Source organism: Jaculus jaculus, chromosome 10 (assembly GCF_020740685.1).
Source record: "Jaculus jaculus isolate mJacJac1 chromosome 10, mJacJac1.mat.Y.cur, whole genome shotgun sequence".
In the NCBI taxonomy this organism is placed as follows: Eukaryota; Metazoa; Chordata; class Mammalia; order Rodentia; family Dipodidae; genus Jaculus; species Jaculus jaculus.
Window position 1 is genome coordinate 6,188,196 of NC_059111.1, and position 17,453 is coordinate 6,205,648.

Genomic DNA, 17,453 nt, shown 5'->3' on the forward strand with positions numbered 1-17,453 from the left:
GCCTAAGATAGAGTTTCAAGAAATGCCACAATTTAAAGGGTCAGCTCAACCGGGCGTGGTGGCACATGCCTTTAATCCCAGCACTTGGGAGGCAGAGGTAGGAGGATTGTGTGAGTTCGAGGCCATCCTGAGACTACATAGTGAATTCCAGGTCAGCCTAGACTAGAGTGAGACCCTACCTTGAAAAACCAAAATAAATAAAAAAAATAAAAGGTCAGCTGGAGGAGGCATGAGCAGAGGAGTCTGAGGAAGAAAAGAAATCTAGAAAGGGTCCTGGAAGCCCTGAAGAGTGAACGTCTCTGTAGTTGAGGACTGTGGGGACAAGGATGGCAGCAGATTTTTGAGTTGGTCACAAAATAATGGGAGTATGAGGGAACAGAAAGGCTGCAAACCACTCTTAGGAATAACTTGCCTATAAAGGGATGGAGGGCTTGGTGGCTCCTCCCTATAGAGGCTATAGGTTTGGAACCTCAGGAGGTTTCTGGTTTGGTTTAGTAAGAGATTCTGTCCGTGTTGTTCTGGCTAGACAAATGATTCTTCCTAACACCACTGCAACTGATTGAGAGACTTGACTGTTCTTAAACATTGAAGGACTCAATAGACAGAGAAAGAGTAAGGTTCGGGAGAGGGAACATTCATGTTAGAGGGCCCAAGTAACATGGAAAACAAGGACAGTTAGGTATCTTTCTACAGATACATGCTTTGTTTTAAGTACAGACTTAACTAGAAGGATTACTGTATTTCCAAAAACATGACTTAAAATTTGTCTTAAGCTGGGCATGGTGGCACACACCTTTAATCCCAGCACTCAGGAGGCTGAGGTAGGAAGGTCACCATGAGTTCAAAGCCACTCTGAGACAACATAGTGAATTCCAGGTCAGTCTGGGCTGGAGTGAGACACTACCTCGAAAAACCAAAACAAAAGAAATAATTAAATAAAATGTTAAGCTAGTTTTGAGGAATTTAACATTCCTTTCTCTCTCTTGTTACTTCTTTTCCAGGGTCAGCTGTATTTGCTAGTAACAGACCAGGGATTCCTTACTGAGGAAAAGGTTGTTTGGGAAAGTCTACACAACGTAGATGGCGATGGGAATTTCTGTGATTCAGAATTCCGTCTGCGTCCTCCTTCGGATCCTGAAACTGTGTACCAAGGTCAGCAAGACCAGATAGATCAGGTAAGTGCACATCCAAGCCAGGCGCGGTGGCATGTACCTGGAGTCACCGCCACTTGGAAAACGAGGAGGAGGATGTCATGCTACAGAGTTTGAGGCTGGTCTCTGCAGTATAGTTTTTTCAAATGTCAATTCATTGATCTAAGTAACTTCTTTTAAAATCAACCCTTGACTATGTATTTGTTTAACAGAGAGAAAGGAGGGGGGAAAGTGGGTGTGCCAGGGCCTCTGGCCACTGCAAATGAACTCCAGACACATGTGCCTCCTTGTACATCTGACTTATGTGGGTCCTGGGGAATCAAACCTGGGTCCTTTGGCTTTGCAGGCAAATGCCTTAATGGATAAGCCATCCCTCCAGCCCCTAAAACTTCTTATTTTAATTTAATCTAATTTTATTTTAAGGTAGGGTCTCCCTGTGGCCCAGACTAACCTGGAATTCACTATGTAGTCTCAGGCTGGCCTTGAACTATCAACTATCTTCCTACCTCTGCCTCAGGAGTGCTAGGATTAAAGGCAAGGGCGACCACGCTCAGCTATCTAAAACTTTCAATTGATATTCATTGTCCTGTAAGGCTTTCCTGACATCCCCAGTGTCTGTAAGTACACACTGGATTCAGGGCCTGGCATTGAGCTGCAGCAGGAGCTGCCCTGTGCTCCTACAGATGCCATGTGCACAGTGCCATGTTCACAGTGTGTGGGAAAGACATGGGCCAGCAGAGACAGCACCGAGCTAGAGTGATGACGATTTAGCACCGGGTGGTAGGCAAATGAAGGAATCGGGACATATTTGAAACTTTTTTTTTTTTTTTTTTTGAGGTAGGGTCTTGTTCTAGCCCAAGGTGACCTGAAATTCATTATGTAGTCTCAGTTTGGCCTCAGATTCACAGCAATCCTCCTACCTCTGCCTCCTCAGTGCTGGGATTAAAGGCATGCAACACCATGCCCAGCCCTGTACTAGGGAATTGAACCCAGGTCGTTATGCTTTGTAGGCAAGTGCCTTAACTGCTGAGCCATCTCTTCAGCCTGGAAATCTAACTTATATTTTGCTAAACCCTTGTGACTTTTTTTTTTTTTTTTTTTTGGTTTTTTGAGGTAGGGTCTCACTCTAGACCAGGCTGACCTGGAATTCATTGTGGAGTCTCAAGATGGCCTTGAACTCATGGCAATCCTCCTACCTCTGCCTCCCAAGTGCTGGGATTAAAGGCGTGCGCCACCATGCCTGGCTTCTTGTGACTTTTAAAAGCAGTTCCCACTTACTGGTGTCTCTGTTTGCCCCTAATGGCTTGTGGGTAAAATTTCAAGGCTAAAGATGGTTGCAATTTGATTCCTTAGGACTACCTGATGGCGTTGTCTCTACAGCAAGAACAGCAGAGTCAGGAGATCAATTGGGAACAAATTCCAGAAGGAATCAGTGACCTGGAACTGGCAAAGAAGCTTCAGGAGGAGGAGGACAGACGGGCCTCTCTGTACTACCAGGAGCAGGAGCAGGTGCAAGCACAGGCGCAGGCGGCCATGGTGGCTTCTCCACAGGCCCAGGTGAGGATGACCAGACATGGCGGCCACTTTAGCAGTGGAGGGAATTCTGCTTCAACTAGGCACTGGCTCTTTAGCTGGGTTAGCATTTAAACACGTGTTTGTTGTTGTTTTTAACATGTCCTATGGCTGTGGCTGTCAGAATGTATTTGTGATTTAGTAGAATGATTTTTGCAGAGACTCTCATGGGCAGATTTTTTTCCCCTTGGAGATGTGAACAAAATGACACCTATGAACAAAGTGCCTCCTGGGAGTGGGAAGCAGTCTGAGTACCAGAGAGATGTGGCTTTGCAATACCTGCTTCAGTCTTTCTCCTTTCTGTTAGAAGACCTTTGCTCATCCTGCTCTGAACAGTTCCATTTCCCCATCTGTAAAATAGAAGATAATACTTAATTTTGAGGTTTCTGGTAAGAAACAAATAATATTGGCACTTAACTGAGTTTCTAACATGTACCAAATATCCAACATAAGTGAGGCCTTTCTAGTTTTTGCTTTCCTTGTTGAATGTTTCAAGCTCTGAAAATGTTTGTCACATAAGTTTCAAAATGTTAATCATTCAGGCTGGAGAGATGGCTTAGCACTTAAGCACTTGCCTGTGAAGCCTAAGGACCCTGGTTCAAGGCTCGATTCCCCAGGACCCACGTTAGCCAGATGCACAATGGGGCGCACGCGTCTGGAGTTCGTTTGCAGTGGCTGGAGGCCCTGGCGTGCCCATTCTCTCTCTCTGTGTCTCTATCTGCCTCTTTCTCTCTCTCTCTGTCCCTATCAAATAAATAAAAATGAATAAAATATTTTTTAAAAATTAGGCAAAATGTTAATCATTCCATTAAGTCAGAAATTATTATTATTATTTTGTTTTGTTTGTTCAAGGTAGGGCCTTGTTCTAGTCCAGCTGACCTGGAATTCACTATGTAGTCTCAGGGTGACCTTAAACTCACAGCAGTCCTCTTACCTCAGCCTCCCAAGTGCTGGGATAATTTAAAGACTTTTTTGTTTTATTTATTATTATTATTATTATTATTATTTTGTTTTTGTTTCATTGTTGTTTGTTTGTTTGAGGTAAGGACCTTCTCTAGCCCAGGCTGACCTAGAATTCACTGTGTACTCTCAGGGCTGGCCTCAAATTCTCAGCAATCCTCCTACCTCTGCCTCCTGAGTGCTAGGATTAAAGGCATATGCCACCACTGCCTGGGCCTTTTTCTTTAAAAAAAAAATATATATATACATATATATGTATATACACATATACATAATATATATACACACACACACATATATATGTATTTATGTATGTGTGTGTATGTATGTGTGTGTGTGTGTATATATATATATATATATATATATATTTTTTTTTTTTTTTTTTGCAAGGGGAGAGAGAGAATGTGTGTGTTAGGGCCTCCTCTTGCACTGCAAATGAACTCCAAGTCACATGCGCCACCTTGTGCATCTGGCTTTACTGAGGATTCTAACCTGGACCATCAGGCTTGCAAGCAAGCACTTTAACCACTAGGCCATCTCTCCAGCCCTTTTTCTTTTATGTTAATTTGTACCGTTTTAATGTGGGTATACATAAAATCAAGATGTCAGTAAGTCCACATTAAAATAAGTAATAAAATTTCTGTTTCTAAAGCAAATATTAAGTATCCAGACATTAACACGTAAATCATATCGTGTTATAATTAGCTTTTCACTCAGAATGTTTTTTGATTTCACAAAAGACACTTATTTTGCACTCCTAGCACTCAGGATTCTGCTCCTTTTAAGATGTTTATTACAGGGTGGAAAGCTGGCTTAGCAGTTAAGGTGCTTACCTGCAAAGCCTAAAAACCCATGTTCAAATCTCCAGATCCCATGTAAGCCAGATGCACAAAGGTGAGGCAAGTGCAAGTTCACACATGCCCACTAGGTGGCACAAGCATCTGGAGTTCTATTGTAGTGGCTGATGTCTTGGCACACCAATTCTCTTTCTCTCTCTAAAATAAATAAATATGTATGTATGTATATGTATGTATGTATGTGTGTGTGTGTGTGTGTGTGTGTGTGTGTGTGTGTTTGATTTTTCAAGGTAGGATCTCACTCTAGCCCAGGTTGGCCTGGAATTCACTATGGAGTCTCAGGGTGGCCTCAAACTCATGTCAGTCCTCCTACCTCTACCTCCCGAGTGCTGGGATAAAAGGCATGCGCCATGCCCAGCTTATTTTTTTAAGTTTTATTTATTTGAGAGTGTGAGAGAGAGACAGAGAGAATGGGCATGCCAGGGCCTCCAGCCACTGCAAACAAACTTCAGACGCATACACCACCTTGTGCATCTGGCTTACGTGGGTCCTGGGGAATTGAACCAGGGTCCTTGCTTTGCAGGCTAACACCTTAACCACTAAGCTATCCCTCCAGCCCTATATATGTGTGTGTGTATGTATATTTTTTAAAAGATGTTTATTATGGTATCAAACAAAGTCTTGAAGAACTATTATAGTTTACCAAAAGTTGTCACTATCTTTAACATTTTTTTTTGAGGTAGGGTCTCACTGTAGCCCAGGCTGACATGGAGCTTTGTAGCTCCAGGCTTGCCTCAAACTCACAGCAATCCTCCTACCTCTGCTTCCTAAGTGTTAGGGTTAAAGACATATTGCCACCATGCCCAGCAACGTTCTTTTTTTGAAATGTTTTATATATATATGTTTGTTTTTTTTTTTTTTGAGGTAGGGTCTTGCCCTAGTCCAGGCTGACCTGGAATTCACTATGTAGTCTCAAGGTGGTCTGGAACTCATGGCGATCCTCCTACCTCCGCCTCCCGGGTGCTAGGATTGAAGGCGTGCACCACCAAAACAAACTTTAATTTATGTTTGAGAGAGAAAGGAGTGTGTGAGTATGAGCATGCCAGGGCTTCATGCCACTTTGAACAAGACTCCAAACACATGGGCCACTTAGTGTATTTGGCTTTCTGTGGGTACTAAAACTTGAACCCAGACCCTCTGGCTTTGCAAGCACCTTTAACCACTGACCAATCTGTCCAGCCCTCTTTAACATGCTTAAACTTCAACATAAATATTTCTTAAATTAGAGGCTTATGTGTAATTTATCATTATTTATTTAGAGAAAAATAATGGGCACCCTGAGCCTCTAGCCACTGCAAACAAACTGCAGATGCATATGCCACCTTAGGTATTTGGTTTTAAGTGGTTACTGGGGTACAGAGTTTGTAGGCTTTGCAAGCAAGTGCCTTAACCATTGAGCAATTTCTCCAGCTCCTTATGTATAATTTATGATTAGAAATTCCATATATTTGGCCTCGTGTGGTGGCTCACAGCTTTAATCCCAGCACTTGGGAGACTGAGTTAGGAGGATTGCAATGAGTTCAGGCCAGTCTGAGCTACAGATTTGCAGATTAATTCATGCTATTGTGAGACTCTGCCCAAATAAAATAAAAGTTTCATGTATTTGGAATAATGAATACATTTATTTATCTAGAACAGTTACTTCTCTCTTACTTGATCAAAGCAACTTAAGGGAAGAAAGGTTTAGAAAGTAGAGTCCATCATGGTGGTGTCTGGACAGGGACAGGGCTCAGCCTCTGCTTGCGGGAGATGGTAGCACAACCTTTGCCATCCTTTGTATCACTGAGCCAGGCCAGGCTATTTATAACCTTCAAGACCCACCTCCGGGGTCCTACATGGGCCAACTGCGCCCTATTCCCAGGTCCCATGACCTCCCAACAGCACCAGCAGCCGGGGGTTGAGTGTTCAAGCATGAGTGTCTTTGGGGGGATATTTTGCCCTGGTATATAATGGGCCTGTATACCAGTAACTTCCTTGTCCTGTGTGATACTTGTCTCTTGTTGCTTCTCTGGACAGCCGTGATTAAGTGCCCATAGATAGGACCTATACCACCCATCCAGAACTTGCCAGTCTCTTCTGATCTCAGAAGCTAAGCATGTCAGGCCAGGTTAGCCCTTGGATGGGAGAACCGTTGGGAGTGATTTCTTCCTGTTTTTTTGTTGTTGTTGTTTTCATAGCAAAGCCAGCCAGCAGAAGCCTCTCCAGCAAGTGGAAGACAGACTGGGAGCAGTGAACGTAAACGAAAGGAACCTCGGGAAAAAGAGAAAGAAAAGGAAAAGGAAAAGAATAGCTGTGTCATTTTGTAACAAGTGTTGGATTCTGCTGGAGCCACTACTCGGGCGACTGGAAGGAGGAAGCACAGGAGGAGGAGGAGCCATCAATACCGTCTGTGCCTGATCCCCCAGTGGCTTCGCGTGTCTTTGCAGGGAGAGGTGTTCTGTTACAATCAGACCTTTTCAAGGGACAGCACAGCACCCTCCATGAGCCGGAGCCAGAGCTGGAGCTGGAGCTCTCTACTACAAGGTGAATTGCTGTGCTGTCGTTCATGGAAACACTGCACTGGCAGCCAGATCAGCCAGTCACAGCAGGTGGTGGCGTGTCACAGTGACATTCATGACTCACATCAGTTAGTAAGCTATGTATCTTCTGTTCTAATAATGAATGAAGGTAACTGATCTTGTCTGATTCCTTCTTGAAATGTGATTATTAGCACAATAGTTGTGAAACTTTCACATTGTGAAATTATGTTCTAATCCATGAGAAGCCAGGGATTTAATATAGGGATTTCAAAAGCAAAGGGGGAAAGAGACAAAACAGCAGGAATAAGTTATCCTTCCTTGTGTAGTGGGCTAGCTCAACCCTTGAGCAGCACAACATTTCCTTCCTGCAGTAATGGACATTTTAGATGTTATCTCAAGTTCTGACTGTGGAGCTTGGGACTCAGTTTAGACAGAAAAACAAAGATTTTTATTTCCTTTCCAGTAGCAAAAAATTACATAACACTAATACTCATAACCAATCTGAATGAGGTATTGACTTTGTAGTGTTGTGCGATTTTGAGGAATTTTGACAACTTTGAAGAGGTACCTGGGTCATAACTACTGTCTTTTAACAAAGTGGTAAGCAAGCAGAGAGAGGAAGTCACAGTGGGTGCTGGGCCCTGTAAACATGCGGATGTGGAAGAGCTGAGAGTTAGTTCACTGTCTACCTTTTTCTAGAATTACCTTGAACCTTAAATTTTGAATCATGTTTATTGTTAGCAAACTAAGTATACCTATTAAAACCAACAAAAAGCACATTTCTGAGAGGTGATCTCTGATCTAGTGAAAAGACATTAATGCAATCTGAGTGTAAGAGTCTGGAGGGATTATGTAAAAGCAATCAGATTTTTTTAACTTATGAGAACCAAATAAACCTAAAACATCTTATAATGTTTATAGGATTCAAAAAGAATATTTATTTAACTGTATTATGAGGCAACACTTATTTTCCTGTATTTCTAGATATAGTTTGGAAAGCTATCCTTAATGGTCCTGTTTATATTCTTTGTCTTTAAGGTTTGCTTTAGTCACTTTTGAAAAGACACTTTGTGCTGCAGGTAGCTGTGTGGTTTGCCTGGAGCCTAGGTAACATGTTTGTGTAAGAGCAGCACAAACTGAATGTCTCATGGGAGAATAGTTCTTGGGGTCTGGAAGTGACGAGGGACTACAAAATAATGTGGTTTCGATTTTTGTAAGCTATCGTTAGTAACTTTTTCCATAATCCAGAACCAGTTACAGGTCTGTGTGTAAACAGTAAAGGCTCATGTATGGTAGAGCTTATCCTAAGAGAGAAACATCTAGGGCCACGCTGCATCTTTGAAAATGGCTTTCCATACTGCATGTCTGTTCATGTTATACAATTTGTTATGTCTTCAGATTACCTAGAGACACTGAGGTACAAAACTCAGATGTACAGTATTTTGTGAGCTCTTTACTATAACCTAGATATTCACCCACATAGGTAAATCAGGTAGTCCACAGAGCTCTGTGGGCTGGAGCAGGTGGACCTAAACCCGGTTTACTTATGAACTCACCACTGGTTGAAGGAGAAACTCAAACATCAAAGTTTATTTTTCTGAGAGCAGTACACTAAAATTTATTGTAGAAAACAAAAACTTTGACTAATTTAAAAGTCTACTGAGGCTTATTTTCTCCATATTTACTAAATCTATTTATTTTCCTTAAAGAATATATGTATGAAATTATTCTTGTCACTTTTTTTCTTTTTTACTGTCTTCTTAATTTGTTCCAAAGATAACACTGCCATGCTGTGTTCCCTCTAGAAGCAAAAACTCAGAGCACGCCACACTCCGACCAGCAGCACCGCTGCCAGCCACACGTCAGAGCTCCTGACAGGAGCCAGCGCTCAGTGCAGTGTTTGTTAATTCAGTCTTTTTCTATGTCGTACTTCCAAGTCAGACTGTTACATTCCTGAAATTCAGTTTGGTATGCCAAGAGTAATAATATTTACCTTAATTACTGTGGGGGGAATCAAATGTTTAATTCTATTAAACAATTTCTGACATCCTATTTTTCTGTCCTTGAAAGCTATCAGGGATGCAAGAGCTTCTGTGTCTTTGTTTTCTTATATTTTGCTCAAGGTAACAAATTATATATTCAGGCATTTCATTGCTTGCTTGGGTCCATGGTGATATTTTAAGAGTTTTTTTTTTCCCCCCACAATACTTTGTAAAGTTGACATTGTTATAAAGGTATGCTAGCAGAAATTGGAATTTGAGCTGGGCGTGGTGGCACACACCTTTAATCCCAACACTGGAGAGGCAGAGGTAGGAGGATCACTATGAGTTTGAGGAGGCCACCCTGAGATTATATAGTGACTTCCAGGTCAGCCTGAGCTAGAGTGAGACCCTACCTCGAAAAGAAAGGAAATTGGAAATTGAACATGTTGGGGTTTACCCTCTTAGGCTAGATTAAAGGCACACTTAAGCCAATGTGCCCATCAGTAGCCAAGTTGGCAGAACAGCAGGAGAAGGCTGGGGTCATGCCTTTCCGTAGCCATCCAGACCATGTTCTCTGAGGTCAGCAGCAGTCTTTACCAGTATGTGTAATCTCTTTATATTAACTGCTGTGACTTGCAGTGAATTTACACTTAGGAGCACTTAAGCTGTGCAATTGTGTGTTTGTAAAGCAAATTTCCCTGACTTTGTGAGATTCTCAAATCAATCTGAAAAGTTTCTGTTAAAGTTAAGAGTCAACATTTTAAAAAGCCAGGCGTGGTGGCACACACACACCTTTAATCTCAGCACTTAGGAGGCAGGTGTTGTGAGTTCAAGGCCACACTGAGGCTACATAGTGACATCTAGGTCAGCCTGGACTGGATAGTGAGACCCTGCCTTGAAAAAAAAAAAATTGCACACACACGTATGCACACCCACAGACTGGGTGGGTACCACCCAGTGGTAGATCTCTTGCCTATCATGTACACAGTTCTGAGTTCAGTCTCCAGTGCACGCGCAGGCATGTACACACACACACACATCTGCAGACACACTGAGCAGTTAAAGCTGGCACTGGCTCTCTGCCAGTGCCCTGGGCTGAGGTGAAGTAACTTTTCCATGTTCAAGGTCAGGTTAGTATCTAAACGGAACAGAGATTTAAGATGAGGATCTGATTCTGGCATACATGATTTTGCCTCATACTTCCTGCACTTGACTACTTGTCCCATATTGGGTTTGGAAAACTTCGTCATACTTGGTGACCTAGGCTTGATTGAGCAAGTTACTAGCAGTTTTTAGCTGACTGAACCCCACAGTAAGCATTTTGTATTTAAGAGATTTTTTCCCCCCACAATACTTTGTAAACTTAACATTGTTATAAAGATATGCTAGCAGAAATTGGAATTTGATGCTTCCTAGCATCTCAGCTCACTCCAAGCCAATGCTCTTGGGAAGGAGGGCCAGGGCCTGGGCTCCCCGCAGTTACCCTGACACAGGGCTCAGGCCCACCCTGCAGAGGAACTGCAACAAGAATTCCCGCAGCTGTCCTCAGCTACTTACAGATTTGGTTTTGGTTTTTACATAGGGTCTTGCCATGCAGCCAAGCTAGCCTGCAGTTGATGTTGTAGCTCTAGCACCTCCAAAGCCAGAGTCTTCTGCCTCATCTTCCCAAGTGCTGGGGCTGTAGGCACCTGTCAGCCTACCTGGTTTATTTAAACTTTCTTTTACCTTTATTATTATTATTATTAGTAGTAGTAGTAGTAGTAGTTTTTATTTATTTGCAAGGAAAGAGGGAGAGAATGGGTGCACCAGAGCCTCTAGCCACTGCAAGTGAACTCCAGATGCATGTGCCACCCTGTGCATCTGACTTTACATGGGTCCTGGAGAATTGAACCTGGGTCCTTAGGCTTTATAGGCAAACACCTTAACCACTAAGCATTTCTCCATCCCCTTTAAAAAATACTTATTTATTTGCAAGCGGGGGGGGGGGATTTAGAAAATGGGCATGCCAGAGCCTCCAGCCACTGCAAAATAACTCCAGACACATGTGCCACTTTGTACATCTGGATTTACATGGGTACCAGGGAACTGAACCTGGGTCGTTAGGCTCCATAGGCAAGTGCCTTAACCACGGAGCAATCTCTCCAGCCCTATTTAAATTTTCTTTTAAAAAACAAACAACAAATTGATTCTATTTAGCCTAGCTTTCTTATTTATTATACCAGTTACTTTTAAGCATGGTTGGACATTTAGAGGCTCTCCCTACCACAGACTCAGCCTCAGCCATGCTACTTAAAATATAGTTGAAAAATTAATGTTTGATAGAAAAAAGTAGAGATGTTATTGCAGGTAGTGTACAGCTTCTATTGTAAGGAAATGGATGGGTGGGATTCAAGATCCTGACTTTTTCTAGACCTGTAATCCCAGCACTTGGAAGGCTGAGGCAAGAGAATCACAAGTTCAAGGCCAGCCTGAGCTACATAACAAGATCCTGTCTCCAACAGCAAACACACACAAAAACCTGAACTCATGTTTTGCCTGAGGCAAACATTCCGTGCCTCAGTTTTCTCTAAATATGTGTGGGTTGCGCTCTCCCTCATACTGCTTTGTGCTCCGAAATCAAGGCCACAGTTGAAGCACTATTAAGAAAATGATCACAGACAATACAACTCTTTGTTCTAGAATGTGCAGACATTTTCCCCCAATTACTTAAATCAGTTTTTATCGTGTTGTTCGTTTGCAGATTTCTCTCGAGTACGACACCATGTCTTCCCAAAAATATACTGCACTGCGACTTTTGTTTGGTTGACTATCGTGTCAAAATCAAGAGTACTTTGGGAGTATAAAGAGCACTTTAAAAATCTACTTTTCCCAATATCTTTTGCTGTTCTAAATGTCTAGATTTTCTTTGCCTTTTCCTTCGTGGAATAGTGCTATCAGGTCACTAACACATATGTGGGTGGGATTTGGATTTCTCGGATGCTATCATTTTGGGATTATTTGTGCACTTTATTGCAAAATGTAATTTGATTGTGTGCAATGAAATTCCTTTTAGACAGTGACTGAAAATGGCAGAGAATGTTGGACTCAGCGAGTTCTTGGGTTGTCTCATAATGTACTCTCTTATTTTTATTGTCCAACACTTCTGAAACTCTTAGGAAAAGTTTTGAGGAGTCGAAGTTACTCTTCTCAAGTGACGCATTGGAATTAGCTACATTTTAAAATTAAAGGCTTCTTGAACAGAATCAACTCCAAACTAGAGGAGGTCAGATGGAAGGGCCAGCTGAGCCGCGGAGGCCTTGCTGACATGGGACTCCTGCATGTCTTTACTGAACGCCGTGGTTGCGCTGCTAGAAGAGTTTGACAGGTTGCTACAGACATAGATTTTTTTCACGTGTAGGGTTCTAGCTTCTAGTGTGTCTCTTCTGATCTCAAGAAAATTAAATTCGACAAACAGGGTAAAAATTTGCCACTACTGCCTCAAGTTCGCCTTTGTTCTGAGAAAGAGTGCGAGACTTGTCCAGCTGACACAGTTCTCTCCCGAGGACGGCGTTGAAACAGATCCCACGGCAGAAATTAAAAACAGACAAGGCCTAGCCTTGGAACCAAGGGAGGTTTAAAGAACAAAAGAGCTGCATTATTCTATAAGCCTTTCTACTTTTCCTGACATTGGTAGCAAAAACCTCTTTATAATATCACTAAATGATTTGCCTCTGGTCACTCCTGTAGTTTTATACCAACTAGCACTGCGGTCTCCTGTCTGAGAAGCAGGGAGTACTGTGCTGTTAGAGGACTCAGCGGCATCTTCTCCCTGTAGGTGAGCCTGGCTCCCTAGGCTCCAGCAGTTATATCACAGCTTTATGTAGAGTCAGGACACTCAGGTGGGCATTTCAACTCGCCAGTGACATGTCCAAGGAGACTCTGAAAGGTCATGCAAAGCAGCTGGAAAGAATGTGCTGTGCGTTAAGACTGAGGTCAGCATTTAAGCCTTTGAATTAAATACCATAGTTTTGTGCAGAATTCTTGTTACTGTTCCTCACATATTACTTACATGAAACGGCCATTTTTTTTTCAGAGTACGTAGCACATCTTTGCTTTATTTTAAAAAAATGAAGTTTTGAAAATCACTCGGCGGTGTTTGTTAAGATTATATTTTCCTCAATAAAAATGAGATGCACACACATAACACGTAAGCAGGATGGCAGAACAGAAGACTGAGGGACCGGCGGCTTCCAAGTTCCCGGAGGCCTCTCCCAATGCATGTGAGTCTTGCCCTCATCCAGCTGGGCTGAATAATTAGGCTAAAACACAGATTTGGGAGAATAGCAAGTGAAATGGAATCGTGGCTGCAGAAAACTCGGTAATTTCTAGTCACAGCACGCGGGAGAAGCATGTGTTCTTTCTCCTCGCCGGCTTTGCTCTGATGTGTGGATGGTTTGTGTCAGGCCAGTTGGAGCAGCATTCTCAAAGAGACTGCTGCAGTGCCTGCTTTTATCTCGCTCTTTCCCTGTCTGCACAGTCTTTCTGCTTCTGAGAGATCATTCTTGTTTTAACTGCAAGTAAAATCATCACAACCCTAGAGATTAACATGAGAGGCCTGAGATGCATTGAGAAAAGACACTTAATATGTGTCTACCCGTCTTAGGGATGAACTGATTTCTGTGAGATAAGTTTTATTGTTTTAAATGCTAATTATGCTAAAACAACTCTGAAGAGTACATCTTGAACTTTCCAGAGCTTCATTTTCGGAAGATATTCCTAAAAACACGTTATAAATATAGGTGGGAAAGTAAAAAAAATTTCTGACACAACTGTTCAGTATTATTCAATGTTTAATTTCACATTTGTTGTACCATGGTGTAGTGTCATCAGATTAACATGTTGGATGTTTTTGTTAATACACTTAAAGCTGTAACCAGTGGATTACACCTGTAGTATTTTTTATTATAGATTATATTTTATTTCAATAAACTTTGATATTTAGACTGAACAGCCTCTCTGCGATGTAAATGCATATCTTTCAGCAGCTGTTTTGCCAGGCTGGGAAAGTGAGAAGTTGCCTTTGTAACCATATTGACCTAGGATTCACTCTAGAATGCTTAAGACTGTTGTTTGATAAAGACTTTCCCCACAGGGGACATTCAGTAAACAACTCTGCACCACAGCTAGCTACTTGGTTCACACTAATAGGCTTGTTAGGTGTCACTTTCCTGACAGTAAGTTAGGAAGGGTGAAAAGGATAATTTCCTCAAGTCAATTCTAAGTATTTTTTACCCTACAGTCCTCCCATCTCAGCTGTACACAGAACTAAGCATCTTACCCTGTGTTCTGTGGGGCAGGGTTCGTGTGGCGGTCAGAGGACAGCCTGGGATCTTCGTCCTTGACCTTCCCCCTTGTTTGTTGTTCCTGTGGCATTAATCAGGTGCCACCTTCCAGGTGGCTCTCCCGTTTCCACCTCCTGTTGTGAGGTTAGGCACACTCAGATCACAGACTCCCACACTACAGTGTCTTTTGTTTTTTTAATTTTTATTAGCATTTTCCATGATTATAAAAAAAATCCCGTGTTAATTCCCTCCCCCCCACACACACTTTCTCCTTTGAAATTCCATTCTCCATCATATTACCTCCCTTTTTTTTTTTTTTTTTTTTTTTTTTTGGTTTTTTTCAAGGTAGAGTCTCACTCTAGTCCAGGCTGACCTGGAATTCACTATGTAGTCTCAGGGTGACGTAGAGCTCATGGTGATCCTACCTTTTCCTGCCAAGTGCTGGGATTAAAGGTGTGCGCCACCACGTCCCACCCAGAGTCTTGAGTTCTTACATGGGCTCTGGGGAGCTGGACTTGGGTACTCACACTTGCCAGCAAGTGTTTTATCCACTGAGACATCTCCTGGCCCCCTCTCCCATCCATTCACACATATTGTAACCTTCCCTCACACACAGCAGTTATCATGGACTGTAGTTGTTAAAATTTTTTTATTGATTTTCACATGTGTGTATGAACATATGGGCATGTCATAGCTTCTTGCTGCTGCAAATGAATGCCATATTCAAGCACCAGGTTTGTTTTTGTTTTGTTTTGTTTTCTATTTTAGGTTTGTTTTTTTTTTTTGTTTTTACGAGGTAGGATCTCACTCTAGCCTTGGGCTGGCCTGAAATTCACTATGTAGTGTCAGGGTGGCCTCGAACTCATGGCGGTCCTCCCACCTCTACCTCCCGAGTGCTGGGATTATAGGAGAGCACCACCACGCCCGAATCTACTTTTTTTCCAGTGCACCAGTTTTGCATCCAGCTTTACATGAATGCTGGGGAATTGAACCCAGGCTGGCAGGCCTTGCAGGCAGACATCCTTATGCACATCTCCCCACCCATCTAGCTTTTTATTTTTCTTAATTTTTGTGAACTTTAAAACAGGCATTATAGGGCTGGAGAATTAGCTCAGCTGTCTGAAAAGTGTAACCACCCTGGTTTGATTCCCCAGTACACACCTAAAGCCAGATGCACAAAGTGGCACTTGCATGTGGAGTTGGCTTGCAGCAACTGGACGTCCTGATGCGCCCATTCTTCTATCTCTGTTTGCAAATAAATAAAAATATTTTTAAAAAACAGGCATTATACCTTTGTATGTTGATTTTCAGACCACTGACACTTAGAATTCAAATGTCTGTTTAGAAGACATAGCATGAGGGCACTTCTGGAATCCCACCTCTCGGAGGCTGAGGCAGGACGCACGAGCCTATCAGTTGAAGACGAAAGTATCATCCAGATTGCCCCTATTATGTGGTTACTGCTTGCCTATGCTCTAAGTAAGGTTAATAATCTATGAAACTGACTTCTTTAATATCAAAGGGACACACAGAACTAAAATCCATACTCCATTATGCCCCCCTGAACGAAAACCCTTACTCTGTCGTCCCCCACGGAGCTCCCCTGGTAGCCTCAGAAACACAGCAGCACTCCTCCCCTGCTCTGTGCCTTCCCACTCCATTACGCCTCCAAGTTAGAACCTAGATCCAAAGCCAAGCGTGGTCAGGCCCCCACCACTGCACTCACCAACATCCAGAAGTCAAGCCAAGCCTGGCCAGGTTTGAATTCAAATACTAACTCTGGTCTGTTTAAATTACAACTGACAAGTCAACATTCCACAGAGACCCTTGTACAGGCACACTGACTGCAGCACTTCCGTTCACAGCAGCCAAACCCAGAACCAACCTGGATGGCAGTCAACAGACGGGTGAATAAATAAGATGTGACATATACACCCAGGACTTTTTACTCTGGAATAAAGAAAAATGCACTTAAGTCATTTGCAAGAAGATATCTCAAACTGGAGATCATCACCTCGAGCTGAACTCGGACAAATAGCATGTTTTCTCTCTCATATGCACAGTCTAAATTTTCCATATGACATTAAAGCGGGTAAGAAACTATTTGGGGGGGAAGAAGAAGATGGACAGGAGGAGTAAAGTAAGGAGAACAAGGGAGGGAACCATGGGAAGAAATTTGAGCAAAACACTAGGATAAACTGGGCGTGGCGGCGCACACCTTTAATCCCAGCACTCGGGAGGCAGACGTAGGAGGATCACTGTGAGTTAGAGGCCACCCTGGGACTACATAGTGAATTCCAGGTCAGCCTGGACTAGAGTGAGACCCTACCTCAGTGCACATACACACACACATACACACACACACACACACACACACACACGGATACTGGGACATGATGATGAACATCTTTAAGCCAAGATAGGAGGATCGCCATGAGTTCGAAGCCAGCCTGAGACTACAAAGTGAGTTCCAAGTCAGTCTGGATTAGAGTGAGATCCTACCTCAAAAACCAAAACCAAGGATATACACATACGGGAATGTTATGAAATTCTTATTTTTGTATTCTGAAGAAAAAAAAAAACCAGGGAACTAACCAATCATTACTTATAACAGTTCCATTTTTCAGGACATTGTTGTCCATCAGGCACTGCAGTTTTTACATTCGTATTAGGCCTCACAATTTCAGGAAATTGATATCACGGTTCAACATCAGGAACATGAAGGATTGCACAGCTTGGAGAAGAATGTGCGTGTGGGTGAGATTTACCAACTGAGCTATTTCTCCAGCATTGACCCTCCATTCCTGTGTTCCTCATGCTGGAGACGGTCATCAGTCCTCAGAGCCAGTACTTGTTGAAGAGGAGGCTCCCTCTGACAGAAGCGGGGCTCTGAACGCTGACGCCGGAACTAAGAACTGACACTGAAGTGGCGCCTCACCACGACCTTCCCACCTGCAGCCTCACAACGAGGAGGGACTGGATGACAGGAATTTTCCATGAAAAAGGTTAGGAGGAGTTATCTCTCCTGAAAAACTGTGAACCTTCTCTGTGATTTTGACTTAACAAAAGAATGATTTGAGGCCAGGCGTGG

General features: G+C 42.7%; 1 protein-coding gene across 2 annotated transcripts in view; it reads left to right on the top strand.

The window, feature by feature from the left end:
* Mindy2 (MINDY lysine 48 deubiquitinase 2) overlaps positions 1-14,028 on the top strand; it is a 60,843-nt gene extending 46,815 nt beyond the window's left edge. The window contains exons 7-10 of one of the 2 annotated variants that reach the window (XR_006639304.1): positions 1,002-1,175; positions 2,505-2,708; positions 6,718-7,063; positions 11,782-14,028. Coding sequence is in view for 1 of the 2 variants with exons in the window: in XM_004673215.2 (XP_004673272.2) it covers positions 1,002-1,175; positions 2,505-2,708; positions 6,718-6,846 (507 nt within the window). In the remaining variant the exon portion in view is untranslated. Of the gene's footprint in view, positions 1-1,001; positions 1,176-2,504; positions 2,709-6,717; positions 9,112-11,781 lie in introns of those variants that run through there. The other variant, XM_004673215.2, reaches the window with a different exon arrangement.
* Positions 14,029-17,453: the final 3,425 nt, after the last annotated feature.